General features: G+C 37.2%; 1 protein-coding gene across 9 annotated transcripts in view; it reads right to left on the bottom strand.

Moving 5' to 3' along the window:
* LOC117408183 (ecotropic viral integration site 5 protein homolog) overlaps positions 1-22,533 on the bottom strand; it is a 56,338-nt gene that overhangs the window by 23,700 nt on the left and 10,105 nt on the right. For 5 of the 9 annotated variants that reach the window (XM_034013163.3, XM_059031569.1, XM_059031567.1 and 2 more), the window contains exons 2-13: positions 18,009-18,241; positions 9,124-9,313; positions 7,891-8,115; positions 6,792-6,866; positions 6,151-6,276; positions 5,438-5,581; positions 5,232-5,321; positions 4,732-4,829; positions 4,589-4,649; positions 4,184-4,237; positions 1,357-1,389; positions 751-897 (exon numbers count right to left, since the gene is read on the bottom strand). In XM_034013163.3, the coding sequence (XP_033869054.1) occupies positions 751-897; positions 1,357-1,389; positions 4,184-4,237; positions 4,589-4,649; positions 4,732-4,829; positions 5,232-5,321; positions 5,438-5,581; positions 6,151-6,276; positions 6,792-6,866; positions 7,891-8,115; positions 9,124-9,313; positions 18,009-18,160 (1,395 nt within the window). In that variant the 5' untranslated portion in view covers positions 18,161-18,241. Of the gene's footprint in view, positions 1-750; positions 898-1,356; positions 1,390-4,183; positions 4,238-4,588; positions 4,650-4,731; positions 4,830-5,231; positions 5,322-5,437; positions 5,582-6,150; positions 6,277-6,791; positions 6,867-7,890; positions 8,116-9,123; positions 9,314-12,546; positions 12,641-18,008; positions 18,242-20,100; positions 20,399-22,533 lie in introns of those variants that run through there. The other 4 variants (XM_034013164.3, XM_034013167.3, XM_059031568.1 and 1 more) reach the window with 4 other exon arrangements.

The raw sequence follows: 22,533 nt of genomic DNA on the forward strand, positions 1-22,533 counted from the left end.
ATAATATCCATTGTAGGTAAACTGCAGCCGATGGTCAGAAGACAATGAGTAAACTTCTAGGATATTTTACGAAAGTATTCAACACTTGCTTTATTTCACTATGTGGAAAAAAAAAAAAACAGAGAGGGCATTTAACTGTATTTGAATATTTTAAATGTACTGTACATCTTGACAAATCTTGTCTCAATGTTTTTGTTATCAAGAAAACAAAGCTGACATTTATACTAGTATGACAGCCAACGACATAGACAACCAGACTAACATTTAATAATGTCAAACTTTGACAGATTCTGTGTGAGGTCCTGATTTTACACAACAGATTCTACTGTTTCGTATGCACTGCTAATACCAACCACATACACAATGACATACTGCAAGGAAGCTCTACTCAGCAACACTTTGTAGAGTTCAATGTTTATTTCCTGTTGAATCAATGCCTTCTCTAAGTGCAATTGATCTGGAAGCACGGCTAACACTGATTCATGTGCAGCGACCATTTAAATAAAAGTATACAACATGAAGTGTCATCAGGAGCTCTTCAAAAACCAAATCACTGTGATTCTGTAAATTAAAAGTAGTATTAAAAAACAATATAGATTATAAATCATACAGTACTGTGGAGACAGTCAGTAAGGAGGGCTGGAAGACAGTAATGCAACAAAAGAAAAGTGTGTGAAATGTGTGCACTGCTCGAACCTGCAGTAAAAGAGGAGAAACAGTAAAGGCTGTAGATGCTCCTAGGCTCCTTACCCCTTGCTGCTGCTGCTGAAGCTCCCTGATGGTACGCTGAGCGTGCTCCAGCTTAGCACTGGCCTCATCGCTCTGCTGTTTGATGGTGCCCAGCTCCCGTTTTATGAGGTAGTTTTCCTCGGCCTCTTGTGCCCTTGTCACTTGTCCCTTGGGACATAATTATTGCATGAGGGTCGATGGATGGAAGCTGAAGCTAGGCAGTTCAGTCGACTACATTAAGGAAGCATGCCATCAAATGGGTAAGGTTTTAACTGGTAATAAATAGGGGTTTGCTCTTAGTTTCATCTGTGTTTCATTAGGATTGTGTTTATTAGAATGTTCTTTTTAATTCTGTGGCATGCAGAATTATTTTTCATGCACTTCTCAAAAAAATAAATAAATAAAAAGGGGAGTTCTCGCCAATTCTTACTAGTCCCAGTAATGACAAATGGTCACAAAAAGGGATTAATAACAAATAGATCAAAACATTTATTTTATGCTAATCTTACTAGCAAATATAGGAACCGTCTGGCATCTAGGAGTCAGACAACAATACATGCAAATTTAAGGGAAGAAGGGGTGCAGCATTTCTATTTAATAACAGACAAGGAGAGTATAAATTTATACCTGGATCAATCTATCTGCCAAGGAAGCACTTTCCTACAAAAAGGAAAAATCCAGACAGAAGCATAAGAGAGAAAAAACCCAAAAGAATCAATGAACAAAATAAAAAGTGGCAATACTGATTTTGAAAGACAACACGCGGCTTGTTCATATTTCTCCTCCTTCGTTTATAAGAATTTGATGAAGCTTTTTTTTTTTTTTGGCTGTGGAGAAGATCAAACAGTCAGTAATGTGACTGTGGCATTACGGGAGGTAGAAAGTGAACAGAAGCCTTCAGATCTGATAACAGTAAGAAGTGTAAGTAGTGGCAAAGCATAGATTAGTGTGCAACAGAAAAGAACCCAAAGAAGCAAAGCAAATGATACATGAATGGGGTAAAGGAAAGGTTTGTGGGCCTATTTTTAAACAAGTGTGAAGGAGGAATATAGGGAGGGGGGAAATCATTTAAAAACTGTAAACAACTAGCAAGAAACTACGCAGAACTGATCCTTCACAATGCTAGTTTTGTACCATTACAGTTGTTTTATTCCTCTTGAAAAATGTCTTTGCACTTGTTTCAAAACCATGCCCTATGTCTTTAGTGGGTTAGGATGTATGGGAGCCACACTACCAGAGAGACATTGTCTTTAGTGGGTTAGGATGTATGGGAGCCACACTACCAGAGAGACATTGTCTTTAGTGGGTTAGGATGTATGGGAGCCACACTACCAGAGAGACATTGTCTTTAGTGGGTTAGGATGTATGGGAGCCACACTACCAGAGACATTGTTTTCTTCGTAGCATTATGGTTTTTAATTAATTTTAAATACAGTGCGCTCTGTTTATAAGAATCACATCCATTCCGGATGGTTTGATTCTTATAAGTGGTTGATTCTTAAAAGCGGAGTGATATGATTACAATTAGCAAAAGCGTGCCTCCATGCATCAGCAGTTTAAATACAGTAATACAAATGTCAATGGTGCTCAGTCATTGAGGACAATACATCAAAACAATCAAAACAAGTCCTCGTGGGTAAGCAACTTGTTATATGATCATGATTATGTTTACTCAAGGCTGCAGAGTCCTATTTTACTAGTATACTTGAGAAGCGATCATCTCGTGAGGGTGCCTAGTTTAACTGCCGTGTGGTGTTACATGTATGTAATGGCCTTTGAATTAAAATTACATTACAGTACAGTATTTTACTGTCAGGACTACCACTGCATTTAAGCATCTGTGGCTTAAATGCACTCACTGTGCATTATCACACAATAACAGTGCTGTACTCGGTATGTATTCAATGAATGTGTATTCACTTTATTAAAACAAATTTTATTTAAACAAATTTTCACAAACAGAGAATACAAAAAATACCTGCACAATGCAGTCGCGCGTTTTTCTTTTTCCTGCCATGTCGACACACAAACTGCACGACTTGCTTTTTTTCTACTGGGAGTCGCTGCGGACTACGGATTATACTGTATACATGCTGCGTACATGCCTAATCACGCGAGATGTGATCAAATTCAAATTCAGCTTTATTGGTTGTACACATCATTGCACTTGATACAGTATTGTATTACATGTAGTCAGTTTGCCCAGAAATGACTCTTATAAGCAGATTGCTTGATTCTTACAAGCAGAGTATTTTAGCAAGGTTAGTATAAATGATTTTGTCCCAGTGGTTTTTTTGATTACTATATGTGGTTGATTCTTATATCAGCAATTCTTATAAACGGAGTGCACTGTAGAACAATTAGCCCTCACCACCAGCACCTAAAAGCAGCATTCCACTAACATTGGAAACTTCCAAAATACTGCTTTGGAAAAATTATACAAGGTTTCTTATGTTCTTCTTATGTTTTTGCACATGCAATAATAATCCCTCCAATGTAGATCACGGTTCTAACCAAAGTATGGGATGAAATGAGAACGTCATGCAAATAGAGTTAAAAGTTCTACTACTGATCTGCTACATCCAAGCAGTCCACTCACAAGCAGCAGATTACTACTGAGACTGCAGTATAGAGACACGGTTATATGAGTATTTAAACTAATTGTACCAACCTAATGACTTCACAGTCTAAATGATATAGTACACACCAGTTATGAGAGTATGGTAGCTTACTAGGCTGCTAAATGTTAGTTGCCAGTGCAAACCTACCCCAAACTACCTGTATGTTTCTTCTTTCCTTGCAATAAATCATTTGGAAGAAAATTAAATATCCTTCCAAATTAATTGCATGCTATCCTGCAAACTTAACTAATTTACCATTTTTCAAGTGGTGAATGCATAGCAGTGTCTAAGAGTTTGTTTACCATTTTAAAAATATTACCTTGAATGTGAACGATATAAACATTTCTGTATTTATGTGAGGAATTCCAGTAGGACAAGGGGACTGTACCTAAAGGAGGTCTTCACTATTATCATGTTGAAGCACCCATCTCTTAATATCTCCTAAAAAATGCAGCCATGAAAATATAACTGTCGGGTAAAATAATATGATTCAACCTAATCAAATTATAAATATAATTTATTATGTATGAATTCAAATGTTACCAAGTTCTGACCAAAAAACCCACACAAAACCCCAGATTAAATACCTGTGAAAAAAGCATATTAAAATTACCATTTGCTCCAATGCACAATTATGTGCATTGTTTGTTAATAGAATAATTTTTTGCCAAGTTAGTGAACAAGGCCAGTATTTCCTAGTTGCCCACAAAGAGGATTAAAAAAGGCTTAGTAAGTTAATACAAACTGTTAATACAGTGATTAGAACAATAGCAATACAGGTTGAGATTTGGAATTTGCATTGGAATTACCATACCGATCTCTGCAGTACTCACTTTCTCCAACGTATCGATCCGCTGCTTTAGAAGTCGGTTTTCTGTGCGTAACCTCTGTAAAATGTCAAATAAAATTGTTATTTATTTCCTTTTTTCCCCACATTCCTGGTCAAAAACCCATGATGCATAAATCCTGCTCATGCAATTTCAGTGACGGTGCATCTAATTGTTACAATTTAAGCTTAAATTGTAAAAATGATACATGTGTGTTTTGTTTGATATGTCGATTACTACTTTCCATAATGAATAAACCTATGTAAATTTGAATGTTTTTCAGTGCCATTTCATAATAAAACAGTTTAACAGGAAAATGAGAACTTTCCTTTTCAGAAGAGAGTAGAGATATAATGCATAGTATGTTAACCCATTTGAATAGGGTGTTCCAGACCAGGTTAAAATAAATACCTTGATTTCTACTTGTTCTTCCATCTCCTTACTTTTTATTGTAGTGTATTCCTTTTCTAACCTAAGAAAGAGAATACATAAAAATGTCATAAACACACAAGATGAAAGTAATGGATTTCAAGGCATTGGCATGGCATACTTACTTCTTCATCTTTTTTGCATTGTATTTGACTTGATATGCTGTCTGGATCACCTTATCTGGACCACTGTCCAACTGGTGTGGAATGACCTTCTGAAAGTGCTGGGGAACAAGCGGGACAACCAGGTTAATCAGATGGAAACCAATGTAATCAAAGGGAACATTTAAACATATCTCAGCAAATACTGACTGGTCTGCAGGATGGAAGCATTTAGTTTATAAACTTATTTTCTTATTGCAATTGAAAGGCTTTTTTTCCTTTAAATGATTATATCCCCTCCACACACAAATACACAAATAAGGTATGTTTTAGCAGTGCAGTCAATCGGAAGCCATTTAAAAATAAAATCTGAAGATATAAAGTAGCCTTTATTTTCCCCAATACTAAAAGTAGTACATTCTTCTAATACCCTCAAGAAGTTCTGCTGTATTTAACATAAATACTTTGAACTTCTGCACAGAACCAAAATCCTGGTCTTTTAAGAACATGAAAAATGATCTTACCTGTAGCATTCCTTCCATGTCAAGTTGCATTAATTCTGATTGATTCATTTGAAGAATAGCTAATCCTACTCGAAACACAATCTCTAAACCCTGGGAAGACACAAGTTCATAATATTATCATTTTAGCTAATTTCCTTACTTTAAAAAGAGAAAAAAACATGCAGTCTAAGAACTGTAACCCAAATACAAATACCCATTTGTCTTACCTCGCACATAAATATGTCAAAAATTCTTGTAGCAACTGGCAGTGGAAAGGAGGTGAGGAAAATGGTTAAAAACCAGGAGGAGGCGTACATGGAGGTATGGAAACTCTGGGACTGGAAGTGCACCTGAAGCTCTGGCAGCTGCTCCTGAAGAGATACAATGCACAGCACAGTCAGCAAAACAGAAAGCAAGGTTTCAGTACAGGAGATTTACAGCCGTTACCCATTCCCCTTAAACCACTTCCTGACAACCTTTCCGAGTGAAAGCGATGTTGAAACTCCAACTAGAACCCACAGCTACTGACTCATTCTGGTACTCCCCAACCACCCTTACGTCTCATTGCTTCCCATCTGCAGTTTCATTTTTTTAAATAAGCAGAGAGGGGTAGACATACTATACCTTGCATTCCTTAGTAACAATTTTTTTTTTTTACATTGTAATTCAAAACAATGAATGTAGACTAAGGCTCTTGGATCTACTACACTAGAAATAAAAAAAACATCATTTAATTGTGAAGTGGAGAGAACAGTGGTCATACGTCTGTGTGAATGCTGCAAGGATTCTGAAAGTAATCCTACTAAAATCCACCACCGAAGACCAAACACTATCAGCTTTTACAGTGTAACAGAATCAGAATACCACTGTTCGAGTGAAATATCTTTTTTTTTCTTTTTTACATTGTTAATATGTTAAATGTGTTAGACGTCTGATTGACCTGTATCATCCACTCAAACTGGTACATGCAGAGACCCAGCTCAGCCATCGTGGGTTTGAAGAGTTCTCGTAGTCGATAGTCCTGCATTAACTTAACAAACACGCAGAACGCTTCCTCTTCTGGCATCTGCAATACAAACAGGAGCTGTTAACTCAGACGCAGTTCTCTTGAGCACCACATGCCTAGTTCTACACCAGAGGACACAGAATCAGCTGTACATATTAACAAAAACACCAGATCTACAATATGTAACACACAACTTTTTAGATCATGCAATTAGCACGATTCTCCATGTATATGTCTGGAATATCTCGCACTCATATTTAAAATCATGGCCGCCCATTATCCACATACTCTACACCCTCTTGGTAGTGTTGCGGCAAGTTGACTAATGAACCATTAAACACTATTCACAAGCCCCCATGAATGTGATTGATTTCGTGCACAGCAATTACAGAATGACTACAGTATGTTACTGTCTAGTGACAGCATGTTTTACACCATATATAATTAGATCTATTCGATCAGACAAAATAAGGGTTTATTGACTTTTTATCACTTGCTAGAAATACAGGAACTATGTAAAAGAAGGTTGCTTATCTTTAACAACTTGCTGCATTTTAAGGACTACCATTTCTTACCTGCATAAGCAGCAGTCCAACAATAAAAGCACTTCCTTGACAGTAGCCCACCTCACGGTCAACAAGAGAATAAGCCTAAAAAAAAAATTAAAAAAACTAAAAAAAAGTGAAGGTCAACATAGGAGTGCATTTATATTCATTGGTTTTGAGCTTTATCTTTTACTTGCCTCTACATTACCCTATTAGCTGAAATGTCAGGTTTGTTTAACATGCATTAGTATTCTCTTTTACCTTTGCTAACTTGATCAACATATTCAAGTAGTAAAGTCTTGCATTTTATTAAAACAAAATGGCACATCTTTCAAATGATGCGATGCGGTCAATATTAGGAAAGAATTCTTCCAACTTCCACTTAAAATAATGCATTTGATTTATTCTTAAAGACATCTATGAGCAGTCCTACTCCAGAATCAGAGGTATCAAATATAATAGGACAACAGTGACATGTTAACCGTCATACTGTGGTGACAGAAGACAGTAAGATGCAGCAGTTATCTTCTGTATGGATAGAATGCTTTTACCACAAGGATGGAAACCAATTAAATATGTAGATGCTACACTTCAATATTTAGTAAACAGCCTGAAACCTTTATGACCACTGCTTGATTGTACAGCACTTGTAGGAATAGTTTGTGTTTCTACAGTTTTATTTTTGCAACAACTCCATATTGTGTACAACCCAGTTGTACATTACATATTTATAATCTGACAATTGTAATCTAAATGACAGCTATACAAAAAATGGTAACTTGAGGGCAATAGAAACAGATTCAAACTCTTGACAAGAAAGGTTAACAGTACCGAGTTTATTCAACTCTGATCCTAGGGATCATAGGATTCAATAAAGATTCAATAAAGGAGCTTGCAGAATATACATATTTTACTTTTACTTAAAAAAAGTCCTTCCAGAGTAAACACAATTACATTATTCAACCACTGGGTGGTCTGTGCTCTATTCAAAATCTGCTTAATCACAACTTACTTTTGACCACCAGATGGTGCACACACACACACACACACACACACACACAATAGAATTAAAGAAGCACATAAACACACTTTGTAAGGGGGGTAGAATTTCAGGGAGTAGCTGACATACCTTCATTACATTAAATAAAACCTCTTGTCCAAGGCTGTCTTTCTCTTTAAAGAATTCATGCTCTGGATATGTTCGTGCAATGTCCCTTCGGATAAGTTTTTCACATGGTGAGGTCATCTTCAGCAGTTCGGAATATTGCTCTTTGATAGGCATGTTCTGTGCATTGCACAAGAGCTGCCAGACTATCGCTCTGAAGTGATGGGGAACCCCTTTTCTAACAAGTTCCTGCAAATGCAAGGAAATAATATAGAATTACATTTTGGATTGTTTGAAAGCCAGCACTCAAAAGTTTTGTGGCAATTACTTTTGAAGGGAATGTCAAATCAAAGTTTACATTTTACATACAAGGACTACAATGGCATACAAGACTAAGATGCTTTGTTACACTTCTGAAAGAGGGTGGTAAAAGGTGCATAGAGGATACTTATTTAAAACAATAGCAAAATCAACGACAGCACCCCCTATACACATATACTGCCCTCTGTCAAATAGTAAATGTACTACAGTGACACTGTCTAAATGATTAATTCCTAAGTCCCCTTAAAATACAATAACAGCAGACTACCTCTCTGGGATAGGTCTGGGGTAATAATGGACAGCAAGCATTGTGTTAAATACCCCTAATACAATTATATATGTATACGAACAATACAATTAAAATATCAATATCCATATCAAATTATTCACACTCACTTTAGAAGAATAAAAAAAAAAAAAGCGTTTTGTCCTTCAATCACAGACTACATGTGATGGGTTTGATTTACTATTTCAGTCATACATGCTGTTTAGCTTCTGTTAGCTCTTGAACCAACATTCTGCTTTATGAAGTAATTATTTGCTTGCAGAGTCTACTAAATTACAATGATGTACTGGACATGCTAAATGAGATCACTTCAACACAATATGTCTTTATTGTACTCTGCAGTGCTATTTCTTGTCAGAAGCACTACATGTATCCCAAGAGTATGAACTGAAGAAAGGGGTTTTATTTCCCAATAACAGACTTGAAGTTGTAATTTATAACATCCTTCTGCAAGTAATACTATAGCAGCTTACTTGGCTCACAGTGTATCATAGTAGTCAAATAGTAAAGTCTCACAGTAAAGAAAACATCCTTGATAGGAACCCTGTAAAGTGTAAACTCCAAAAAGGAATGCTTCAGGCAGAACATTGTTTTGTAGCTGCACTCCACAGATTCACAGTTCCAGGTTTCCACGCCATGATGTAAATTACCTTGAGTTGCTTATCTTTCTTTTTGCGCACATCTTCCCACTCGTTGACGATCCTCCCCCAGAGTATCCAGGTGTCCTCTTCCAGATGGCTGAGATTACTGGAGGCTGAAGAGCTGGACACGAGGGAAGAGCCACTGTTTCTCCGCGATCCATTAACGGATCGCAGGGACTTGGTGTCAGTTTCTAAAAGCCTGTGGAAAAAAACAGGAACACACTCACAGCAACACAGCGCTTATAAACATGTTCAGAAACATGTTTTTAATTTATGTTGCATTGCATTTAAAATCAGTGACATTTCTTTTCAAGTCTTGAGAGAAAGGAGAAAAAGTAACAGACCTGTTGTGGCAGGATTTTCAGAATTAAAGGGCAGAATATGGGACAGGCAGCAGATGCAATAAAGATCATTACCTTTCAGGGAATGTTTGTGAGAACTGGTTGAGTTCGCAGTTTGATAAGTCGTTCAAGGTAATGACATGCTAGGATTGGGGGGGGGGGGTAATCATAAATTAACTTAATTTGTTCCTCCCCCTATATCCTGCCTTTTTAAACTCCATGTGTACACTGCATTGATGTGGAGCTACTTTGGTAAATACAAGCACAACAGTGCATAGTGGAACTGGAACTACAAATAGTGAGCAGGTGGGTTTTAAATGGCTTTCATAAAAGTGCACAGTCAAATCACGAGGGATGAATATTCAGAGAGCAGGTGCATACAGGTGCATACAACTTTCAAGCTCTCTCGGTGTAAACAAACAAACAAAAAAAAGTGTCCATAAAAATCAATTAGCAAACACGCTTCAAGGATGTCTCAGGGAGTGAGATAAAAAGGTTAATATGTCAGAGAGATAAAGAGCGTTGCCAAGGCCCAGAAGATTAAACCAGATTATGTTTATAAATGACCCTTGGGGACTAATGTGTAACTATTTAAAATGCTTTTTTATATATATATAAAACGGAGAATAGGTCAGGGAAGAGATGCAAGATATTGCAGGCTTGTATAAAAAAAAATATACAGATATAATATAATAGAGTTCAAACTAACAACATTATTTACATTTTACAGCTTGTTAATATAAATTGAAATGCAAGAGAAGAGTTGGTGTTGAATCACAAACATTGGGTGTCTTTATGTGAACACAAACACAGCAACCCAAGGGCTTAATGAAAGGGGAATGGAGGACTGTAAAATGGATATGAACATCACTGTGATTTAATCGTACTGCACTGAAAATATAAAGTCGCCATCTGAGATTTGAGCTGTTAAAAGAAGCAGCAGCAGTGTATTTACAGACGCCCTGGATACACTTCCTATAAATAACTTTCACAGCCCCAATGAGCAGGGCCGGATTAAGAGTAATGGGGGCCCGGGGCTGTTATCGTTTTGGGGGGCCCTCTTTGCATATTCCTTCCCTTTACTGTTTTACTACCACCACACGTTATTCAGTCTTAGCGGATCCATATTTTACCTGATTCAATGTTTGAGTTTGCGCCAGTTTTGAAAATGAGCGTTCGCCTACAGTGTTAGGTACTGGCAGTGTCAAATACAAAATGGGAAATGCAAACTGCAGACTCTTTTGTCGTAATAGCAGGTTATCTGGCAATGTGTTGTCCTTATCTCTTACGAATACTGTAAGTGTATAATAGGTTTGTAGTAAATATATATGCAGTCAAAAATGTTTAGTAAATAACACAAGGATGGTACACAGCGCTTTCTTATGCAGTCTGTGTTTCTTTTACTACTATTTGTGTAGGCAGAATCAGCAGAGCTGCACACACAGGAACAACTTTTTTTTTTTTTTTAAATTTAGTTAGTTTTTTTGGGGACCAAATGAGGTAGGCTGTGTTTTAAGACAACCTAAAAACTTCATGGAAACTCGGTTTAAGAAAGCTGTCGTTTCCTCCTGTTGATTTCACTCCAGCGTATTTTCCGAAGTACTGGTACCTTCACATAGGCCTATATTTGTTGGTATTGTATTAAAATAGCGTGTCAGCATTGGTGTTTTTTTTTTTGTTTTTTTTTTTAACATATCTTCCTCGCGATGACACTGCACTTGTGTTTCTGCAGCGTCACTCTCATACTTCCTAGGTACTGCTTTGTCAGACAGTTACAGGGTCTGATCTGTGTCACGTTCACACCTTAGCACACCGCAGCACACCTAATAAAAGCAGCACGTGACTTGATCACAGGTCAAGTCCTAGGATCAGACCTGCTGTTCTGATCCATAGTCACAAGCTACTTATTTATTTTGTAGATATTTTATTATAAATTATATATATTTTTTGAGTCCCCTCAAAATCCGAGGCCCTGGGTTGCAGCCCCTAAAGCCCCTGCGTTAATCCGGCCCAGCCGATGAGTGGGTGTGAACAGCATCTGGCGTGTGGGAAATCACTGAACAATAGCATGGGCACATTATCCTCCTGCAGTATGTAGACAATCTGCAACATGGTCCAAGTTATTTAGCATTGATCTCTAAAAATAAATGAATAAAGAGTTCACAAGACAGCATATGTCAAAAAGCTGTCTCTATTACACCACCACAAACTTGAAATCAATCAATCTAAATAAATAGCTGGCATAGAAAATCTCAATACAGCAACATATGGTGTAAACGCACATTCAAATTAATTTTGCAATGACACAATGTTGTTGCATTTCTGGTCTTGTTCCACACAACTAAATAAAAGAATGACTAGTCTTTAATGTGTAACCAACAGAGTTCAGCAAACTGAGGCAATGGCAGTGTTACTAGATAAGAAATGCTTGATTGTTTACACTAGAAAAATGGTGAATAAAAAAATACTTTTAAAATGTACATGAACAGACATATTGATGAAGTACCAAATCTAATAATGGGCTAATCGATTACCTTCAGTCAAAAATATGACCTGTATAAGAAAATGATATTGATTTTGAAAGAAGATTCTTGATAAGTAGTTTTGCAGAGTTGTTTTTCAAGTAATCATTTACCAACAGACAAACAAAGGTCGCACATTTCTACTGGAGTTGTATAACAATTCCCTGACTACATTTCCTTACAAAATATTTAAAAAAAAATAAGGTGACAGGTCCTGTAAGATTTTTTCCAGACAGTTAATTCCTGAAACACTATTATAACATCTAGAATCTACTCTATAGCATGTGTTCTATAAGTACTTGTAAAACTTATACAGAAGAACCTGTGTTACAGGAGGTGTTTTTAAAAATGCTTCATTACAGTACCCATTTAAAACTGTTATACAGCACTATACTGTTTTACATACAATACATAAGGCAACTATCTTTTTTTTTTTTTTTTTTTTAAATACTGTATATTAATTCAACCATTATCCTCTCCTCAATTTAGTCCAAAAATGAGTTTCTACTAACAAATACCTGTTTAACTCTGAGTAGAAAGACTTGAATGAAAAAAACAAGCATACTTACCATGAAAGACTCATAATGCTTTACAAATCTTTTTGGTTTACCTGCAGAGAGCATGTGGAGGCATACAAGTTACAAAGCCTCTGGTTATTTGAACTTCTTTCTCTGATTAGCAGCAAGCCTTGGATGATGACATGGACTGTACCACAGGGGATAGTGTGACTGGGTGTAACTGTGGATTCTCAATAAGGTCATACTGAGAGGTACTGTTGTGACTTTGGTGCAGCTTCCCAAATGCTAACTATTTATTTCTATGACTGTTAGTAAGTCCAAAAGAGCAAACATCCAACCTAGTTCTACAGTGCTGTTTTCCTTTTTCTTTCAAGCTTTGGGATTTGTTCAATCTTACAAGAAGGATCAACAAGTAACCTGGTAGTTTATGCATTCCCAATACAAGCAGCTTCTGATTGCTTTTTATTCCTGAACAGATATTAAAGTGATACGGAAAAAAAGGAGTTAGACTGAAGCCACTGGTGCAGTATATCAGGGAAGGGAAGAAGAAATATAAGGTTTGGAGCAGTTACCATTACACACAACACAAGCACATAACAGATATATACATTAACTATTTTCTAGAAGGTTCTTTTATATAGGTGCAAAATGTATACAGGATAATTATGTATGTACACATGTAGGGTTGTCAGCCTCATTCTTATTTACTGTAAACTCCTAACACATTTCAGACCCAGGATTGCTCAATACAGCTACAAGATAGAGTCAATATAATAGTGCTGCTTCAGGAAGCACTAAGCATTAACACTTAAACGTATCGCAATGTTTTCAAATTCTCCCAGACGACTTAAATAAAAAAATAAAAAAGTAAAAGACATGTTTACTCATGCTTGCTCAAAAGCCCATTTTTAACTCAAAGTCTTGAGTATTAATTCAGTGGTTGCTGTGGGCTCCACTTCAGTACATACTGCTGTAATTATATACAGTATACCTTTAGCAATACAGTAGGAGAAACTATGTCTCAAAGTTTGCGTCATCTATCACTTGCTGTTCATTTTAAAATAGCAAAAATGGTGTCTAGTCTGTTTAACAATCTGTACAGGTTAGAAAGGCATGTGCATGTGAAATGCATATGCATGTATGTATACACAAACACACACACACACACACACACACACACACACACACACACACACACAGTGTTTTCATTTGGATCCAAGTGAAGAAGGCATTAAAAATGCAAAAGCCACTAGCGTTTGCCATATAAATGATTCACTGTAAATTCTCAGATTACAGGAGCATCTGTGCCAATGTTCCACATAAGTTTCCATTAGCATACAGTATTAACAGCCTTGGTGTTTTCAGAAAACATTGTGGAAAACCCATTGTCTGTTTAGAAACAACTGGAAAAATAGGAAGTGTGACAGTGTGGAAGTCAAAACAGCTAACGGTATATTTCAAAGGCTCACGGCAACAAGACATGTTTTCTTATGCACCACAGTTTAAACTAGACATCCCTGGGTGGCATACTGTAAGTGGAATGAGTGGCTTGTAAACATGAAGTAAAATTAATATGTGGGAAAATAGGTGATGTTTGCAAAACAAAAGTATGTCTGGTACCTCCTTTAGACACCAATTTGTACTTCCTGAGGTCCCAGTAGTGTTAAAGTAAATAGACAATGGGTGCTTCCATGTGTGAAGCATCATGTATTTTAATTTTACTATAGCCCAAAGTTGTTACAAGTCTTCCTGAAATATTAAAAACTGTAATATAACCTGAGGAAACTATTACTGTTTCTCCAGTCTCTGTCACCACACTTGTATTTGAAACACATTATTTACACAGCAGTCTGAAAGCATCAGGTATGGAGAAGTATTAACTTTCCTACTGAAGGTTTTCAGGTTGCTTAGATCCCACTGCTATCACCACTTCTGATAGGGGCTGTACGAGGGTAATCAAATGTAGGGGAGACTTCTGCCCGACGTTAAGAGCTTGATTGTCCTTGAGAAGCTGAAACTGATAAACATTCCATTTAAAAATGTGGTGTGCTATGCCTACTCCCTCCTCCCCCTCTGACATCATCAACCATTGCAGACAAAGGAACCTTTAAAAGGAGAACTACTTAAAATTCACACAAAGCAAATAAAATAGAGGGGTGATGCGTTCAGTTTGACTTGGGTCACATGCTGGTGGTTTAAAGACTAAAGATGTTGTAAAGGAAGCTCGCACTGCTACTGATTATGCTAAATAGCCAAGCTTAGCAGAAAAATAGCCAAGGTTAGCAGAAAAATAGCCAAGGTTAGCAAAAAAAGCAGGAGATAGTGCAGAGGTTAACCGCACATTTTCCTTTTTGTGTTTGTGAAACCCAAGACCATGTGTACCATTTCCTGTCTTTTAGGATGCACTTCAAAAAGGTCAGGGGACAGGGGTCAGCCAGGGAATAGATTTGCTGTTCCTGGATCAGGGTCACTATGAATGAATGAAGAGAAAACGAAGGGGACACGTTCCTCAAATCTGCCATTCATCACAAACCAGAACACTGTGGCCAAAACAATCTGTTCTTGTGTTTTATTCATTTTACAGCAGGTTATCAGCACTTCAAGAAGTCTGGTCTTTTCCTGCCTGGATTAAAAACAACTTTGTTGCAGCGGGACAAACAGAATGGATGATGAAAAACGAGGCACACTAGAAATATGCCTTATGAACATATCATAATAATAATAATAATAATAATAATAACAATAATAAAAATAATACATGCAAACAGAAATGTTCCTGTTATTGGCTTTTGAGTAAAAACGTTACATGAATCTCTCAAAACAGGTAAAAATCTAAATGACAGCTAAATAAAGCAGTCTGCAAAAGAGAACTTCCGTCAGCTCTTTGGAGTTTGGCAGCTGTAGACAGCTGTTATTGACATAGCAGGAAAGGCAAAGAATATTTACATGAAGATGATTAATCTTGTTATTTAAACACAGGTGCTGTTATTTCATAGAAATACACCACAGCTCTCTACTTGTGTATTACACCAAGTCAGAAGAAATACTATTCAAAAGAGGTACTGTAGGCAAATTGGGGACCAAGGAAAATGTCTCTCTCCTCCAGCACCAGTGACATAATCCTATTGACAGGTTAATTAAAATGTTGCTCAGCACCCTTCCCCCTGCCCCCTGCCTTGTATACCACTATGTGGTCCTGAGTAAGGAAGTAAGGAAGAGCCAGAAAACAGTCATTACAAGCTGATGAAACTGCTATCTACCAAAAGGCACAATCCTCAGCAGCTTTTGCTAAATCTAAAACACATTCCTTAAACCACAGTCATCTACCAATAATACTGATTGGGGGGGGGGGGGGGGAGATGTTGCAAAACGTGGGTCATTCATTATGATAATACCACCAATTCAGGTCTACTCTCTGTTCCTTCTTTCCACCTTGTCTCTATGGGTGGAAGAGATTTTTCTAATCATGCTCCCAGATTCTGAAATTCGCTCCCTGAGAGTATTCGCTTGGCCGACTCGCTTTCGATTGTTAAAAGTAGGTTAAAAACGTACCTTTTTGATTTGGCTTATTCTTAATTGTTCAACGCTTTGTGATCATTCTGTTATTATTGTATTGTGAAAGTCTTGAAACGTGCTGTACAGTTTTTGCATTTTTTCAGTTACATTTTTTTTCTCCAACAACCCCATTGATTTGCAGCAGTTTTATGTCACTGTGCACGTCAGAGAACAATAACGCTGGCCAAAAAAAAAAAAAAAAAAACTCTGTCCTGGCTAGTTAATGCAAAACTTCAGAACAGAATATGCAGGCTGTGATTCCAGATCTTAGTGGTAACAAACATCGTATATTATGCATTTACTGCTGTAATACAAGTTTAACGATTTCCAAGATGAATTCAGTGCAATTCAAGGTTCTCACATTTACTGCATGAGTATTTTCATGACTGAAGTTTAATTCCCTTGCGTGAACTGTCTTAATGTAAGCATCAGACCCAGCTCATGGCAAGGTCTGTCGAGACAGAGACGCATGGATTTCAACTTCACATCCTCTCCTGCCTTTCACTTTACCCTGAGCCTCAGTGAGATCTTTCCTCTACAGACTCCTGGGGGCTGATCCCACCTATTGCTGCAGTTTAAGACTGCAGGATCTACTTGGCCGATATTATAGTTATGAGGTGGGACACTGCATGTACAGTAAAGACAATGTAAATAGAGTGGAACCCCGTTTATCCGCACGCTTGGGGGGTGCATAGGTCCACGGATGTGTGAAATCCGCAGATAAATGAAGTGTCATTGCATGTGACTAAAATACATGAATAGAATACAGAAACTAGTAATGTAAACCAAATTAACATTTACTGGAGATGTATGCAATACAATATATTACAAAAGACAGAATGTTTTAAAATGAGTTTACTTTGACAGTGATACTCCTTGGAAAATCTTTTCAAAATGTGATACACCTCCAACCCCATATACCCCATATACCAAAATAAATAAATAAATAATAATACAAATAAAAAAATATTACATACTACAAAAAAAATATATACTCTACAAAGCTACAAGATCATAAGACATTTTATGATGGGAATAAGCTATTTAGCCTATCAGAAGTCATGTGGCCAGCAGCTAGAACTACCACAAGGTATTATCGCTAATTTATTCCACTCATTAATATTAAATTATGGTAGCTAAGTGTTGCTACTTTTCTGGTATTTCAAAACAAAAAATACAATTCTATTAATTGTTTTTAACTTTAAAACTAAATAAACAAGTCTGCTGTGTAATTTAAACTTGTCTTACATTTCAACAAAATACGTATCAACAGAAGTGTTTTTTTTTTTCATAACAGCTTTTTTTAAAAATTCACTGCTGTAAGTCGTTCTTTTGAACCTTGACAAAGTCCATCATAGTCTTTTGTTTTAGTGAGGCAAAACATGTTTACTGGGCTTAAGTAACTGCCTCAGGAGAACTAATTATGTATAATCCTTCTGCTGTTCATACCAAGACATGAAGCACTGCTGTCTTGGCGTCAGCTCCACAGGTTAGACTGACGCATGGGTCTTTGTGTGTGTGTGTGTGTGTGTGTGTGAGTGAGTGTGTGGACCGTTAACGTTAAGTCTATATTTGCTATAAATTACTGTATTTCAGAGATAAAACTCGTCAGGGAGCCACGGATAATTGAAGTCGCAGATAAACAGGGTGCAGATAAATTAGGTTCTACTGTAGATGCAACCTAACTCCTGCCCCAACCACCGAAACTACTACATCACAATGGACTCACTGTTCCAGCCTTCTATAGTACACAATATTCTGTAATGTTACTCTATGTGTCTGAAGGCACTGCATTGTCTGTCACATTAGGGGGATTTACTAAAACTGGTTATTAACCTGCACATCATGGCATTGCATTGATTTTAGACAAGCCACAAAACGAAAGGAATCTGGATGACCAATTAGAATGCTAGAAAATCTAGGAATAACTCCATCAGGTATTTTCTACAGGACAGTACCTGTTCTGCTCCTCTAGCTTTGCCAGCAGTTCCAGTTCATCAGGGTTGAGCTGGGTGGGCGAGGAGGGTGACAGAGCAGGTGTGGAGAGTGTTGTGGAGGAGGGGGAGGTAGTGTGCAAGGAGGCAGATGGGCTTGCCACCTGACTAGCCATTTGACTGACGGTATGTGACACTGTGTTCTTCACCCATGAGAGAGTAGAACTCAGCTTTCCTGTAACCTTTTCTGTCGCCACCTGTGGAGATCACATAAAAAAATATTATTGTACAAATGAAACCTGTATTAAAATAACAATTATTTACAGTTAAAATACTTTCAAGACCACTTGGCTCTGTCACCAGAGTGGTCAATTTTATTTAGCGGTAGGTTTAAATGAGACTTTTCTGCAATGCACAAAGTTTGGCATGAATACTGTAGCATGAGGTAGATATGAAGCAAACACAAACTTGAATGCCACTAATGAGATTGTGTTAGTTCGTTTGCTACTGTACTGGACATAAATTAATGATGCTGAGATTAAAACAGGATTACTTTATGTATTATGCCAGGCAAAAACATTACGATGAATCGCCCAACAGTTACAACAGCTTGAATCACCCTGCAACACCTCGTGCTTAAAGAAATGAAAGTGTGAGTTAAAGTGCGGTGTTGTTAAAATTCAAGTTCCTCTAAGTGAACTGAACTGCAATGAGCGTAAAAAAAAAAAAAAAAAGAAGTGTGGGCAACCTTGCGAAAGTACTGTACAGTAGGAGGAAATCACCCATCAGCCGCAAAGTAAATCCAATCAGGTTATTTTGTACTTCAATTAATCTTTTATTAAAGTTGTTCTCTCTTCAAGATGCATTTACAGTATACAATTTTAGCCTCAAGTGTAAAAACAGTAACATAATTTATCACTTCAAAAGCTGGGCTACAGCCCAGACATGTATCTAGTAGGGAAGCTATATCTGGAGACAGACGTTACCAACAAACATTTCTCTTCAGGTCAAGGAATCAATGCAGGGTATCTATCTATATATATATATATATATATATATATAAATCTGGTTCTAGCAAGCATCAAATTTACTGAAGAATATCATTAAAAAAATTAAGCCGATGAATAATGCTACTGTGCTATGGTGGTTCACTAATGCCAATATCATATAACCTACAGTAGGTGGCAAAGCCATACAACAGGAGCAACTCCTGCCTGAGAAAAAGTCAAGACAAATTGTAGTCCATCTGTATGGCCTGTTAGGGCACTGAGCTGCTGGACGTGATTCCCTTCAGATGAGACATTAACTAACTGAACATTTGAACAAAGGTCCCATGGCAAACAACCAGATGCTCCCGTTCCCTAAATGGAAATCAGAGAGAACCCCCTGCAATGCAAGCTGATAGAGCTGGCCAAAAAGATCCCATAAAGGAAATGCTGTCACTGCAAACAAATCTTGTGTGTTGCAGACATTGATAAGGCATTCAACACTCTGATCTACTGTAATAGAGGCGCACTGTCAGTGAGAGAGACACTGCCCATGCACTACTCTAACTTAACTGCACTGTACTTTAATGTAACACACATTAAAGAGCACAAACCCTCATAGTGTAAAGAAAGTAAGGCTTAGATGCCCATTTACTGTAAATATATATGACTTCCCATACAGTATTCTCACAGTTTGCACTTGATGTACAGGCAGTAATATCACAGTATAGTACAGTAGGTGACTAAAAGGTAACTTTTGGGTCATTCCATGGGAATTTACTAGGGTTTTGTATATCATGGCAACATGTTTATCCTGAGTATGATCATCAAAAACCATATGCTTTAGAAATGTGGCACTGTACAGAACTTTTCCCAAAAGAACCATCAAACTAGATTATTAACAACATCCAATACCTCTTTTGTATTTCACATAGCGTATGTCTTTACTGCAGTGTAAATCAGAATTACATTTTTAAAAACCGCAATACGATAAACACATTCAACAAGTGCGAGTAGTGTAGGGCTGCAGTAGTTACTGTAAATTAACATTCTAAATTGTCACACATTTTGCACTGGTTCAAAAATTATCCATTCCTTACTGAAAACAAATAAAAAACAGGATTACTTACGTAACAAAATCTTTCATTAAAAAAACAGTAGTATTGATTGAAGATAAACTCATTATTTCACGCGTGATAAAAATCAAAATTCTGGTCTTCCATTTCCGTGAGGCTGGTTTTCAAAGCACATTGTTAAAACTGGTAATTCAGCCTTGTGTTCCTCCTGCAGTGAACATTCTTCAAGGAGTCTGTTGTTGCTGTGCTTTGCCCAGGGTCAAAGTGCTCTCTTAACTAAAGATACTGTACTGCCAGGCAGTCTGCACTTGGATACAACTTCCATGGCTCTACAGAAAGTGCATTGAAACCTATTGAGCTGGAATCTCCAGGGGCCTCCCCCAGCTGTCCCTGTGACACATGGCTGGAATTCACCTCCACAGCTATTAACACATAAAAAGAAACAGCTCTGTACAGTACTTACAGCACTATTCATACAGGAAAATTCCAGTTCAAAACCAAATCAGCACCACAATTAAAATGTCAGGAAACCCCACAAATATATATAAATACTTCACTTGCTCTGCAGTAGAACTCTGTATGGTCTTAAAGCCAGGCTAAGGTAATTGGCAAGTATTGTTACATTTGTTAAAGTGTTAAAGTACTACCATTACTTTCAAATATATATAAAACATAGCACAAATACAAGAAAGCTGCACACAATACTAAACCAAATAAAACACTAGTTGTAAGCTCTTAAACACCCAATTATCAAACTTAAGAGTTGTTGTCTCCACCAGCACTTCATTTCAAAAGACCATTATTTTCCAAGTGTAGCTGATGTAATATGTAGGATCAAGGTTCTCAAACACAATATACAATATTAGATGTCATATGGAATTTACGATTTGCAACAAAAATTTGAATATATGAAGAGCATTTTCCACTTGTTTATAAAGAGAGATGAAAGCAAGCTAATGTATTGTATTGTATATCTAGCCTTGAAAAACAGACAAAAAAAAGTACTGTACTAAGTGCAGCGTGGGTAGATTTACTGTAGTGCATAGCAACTAAAATCTTTCATCTACAATGCAAGCTCTACAAAGCAACAAAATGTGCATAAACATCCCGTCTGGAGCGGGCCATGTGTACCATATTCAAATTAAAAGGAAAGACAACACATTCATAACACTGTCATTAAATTAAGTTTGTCCATTAAGTTTTAGTTTAGATTTACACTGCATGGTGGCCCGAGTATGGTATCCAATACACAATATGATAGCACTGGGCTGTATTGAAATTCCAGTAACTCTTCTCTCATGAATGTCAGCTGGCATTAATCACATTAAAAAGGGTCCCATGTGCTAGATCACTTAGGCCTACTGTATATAAATACTCAAGCCTTGTGTTATTAGTATTGACTTAATTTTATTTAAAAACAACTTAATTGGATAAGAAAACAAGAATGTTCAAAAAGTATATAAATGCCTACAGTATATCTTAAATAACAGTTTGTACTCTAGGCTGCTTTCCACAGCCAGCAGAAATCAAGGGGCATATTTATAACCAAGACGATGACAACATTTGTCAATACTATAGGGGAAGCAACGGGTTAATTTGCTGGACTGATGACAACAATACTTTTGTTGTACTGTAGGCAGCTACACAGTTGATATGTTTGCACTCCCACACTGTATCACCATCACTTCCTCCGACTCTTTAGAGCGATTATTTGTGTCCTCACACACACCAATGCAAATCACCTTCAGCTTGGAAAGGCTTATACTGTAGTATCCACAAGCTTTCAAAAGACTTGAAACATGTTGTGGTTACATATGGTATTACTTGGGTAATATTATGAAGGTAGATTGTCCCAGTGGTTCAAACAGACTCGCTTTATTACTGTACACACAGACTCAGTGATTGGCCTTTGGCTTGTCAGCTCTCTCAATTCAGTCCTCTCAGATGCAACAGTACAGCAAGACGGAGCGAAACACTGCAGGTCCCCAGTGAATATACTGCAAGATGCTGTAATGTACTCCGTTGGGCTACCTTGGGTAAATTATTGCTTTAAAAAAAAGAAAATGGATTGCAACACAATACAGTGCGGCAGAAGGAAAGCCATTCTTTGCTAAACGCTGTTCAGGGGACCCCAACCCCCACCCTCCTTTCACTTTGTATGTGTTGTGTCCGTTCCAGCTCAGAGTGACCAAGGAAATGTTTCACTGATGTGTCATGCAGTACAGCATGTAGCTTCTCAGGCTTGCTGCCTGTCCTCTCGAGACAATACAACTTGTCTTGCATTCTCAGGGTCAATTCTTTAATATCAAAATAACACACTCGTCAGTTGTAACTTAAATTTATATATATTGTTTAAGCAGTATTTAAAAAGTGGCAGCACTAATGCAAGCTTACTGCATTACTGTAAATGCACAGCATTAACATTTTAAAATACATTTTGAAAACTGCTGGATGAAACACAGTATTGGTAGTTAGACTATTCTACTA

The sequence above is a fragment of the Acipenser ruthenus genome, chromosome 10, assembly GCF_902713425.1.
Source record: "Acipenser ruthenus chromosome 10, fAciRut3.2 maternal haplotype, whole genome shotgun sequence".
NCBI classification, from domain to species: Eukaryota; Metazoa; Chordata; class Actinopteri; order Acipenseriformes; family Acipenseridae; genus Acipenser; species Acipenser ruthenus.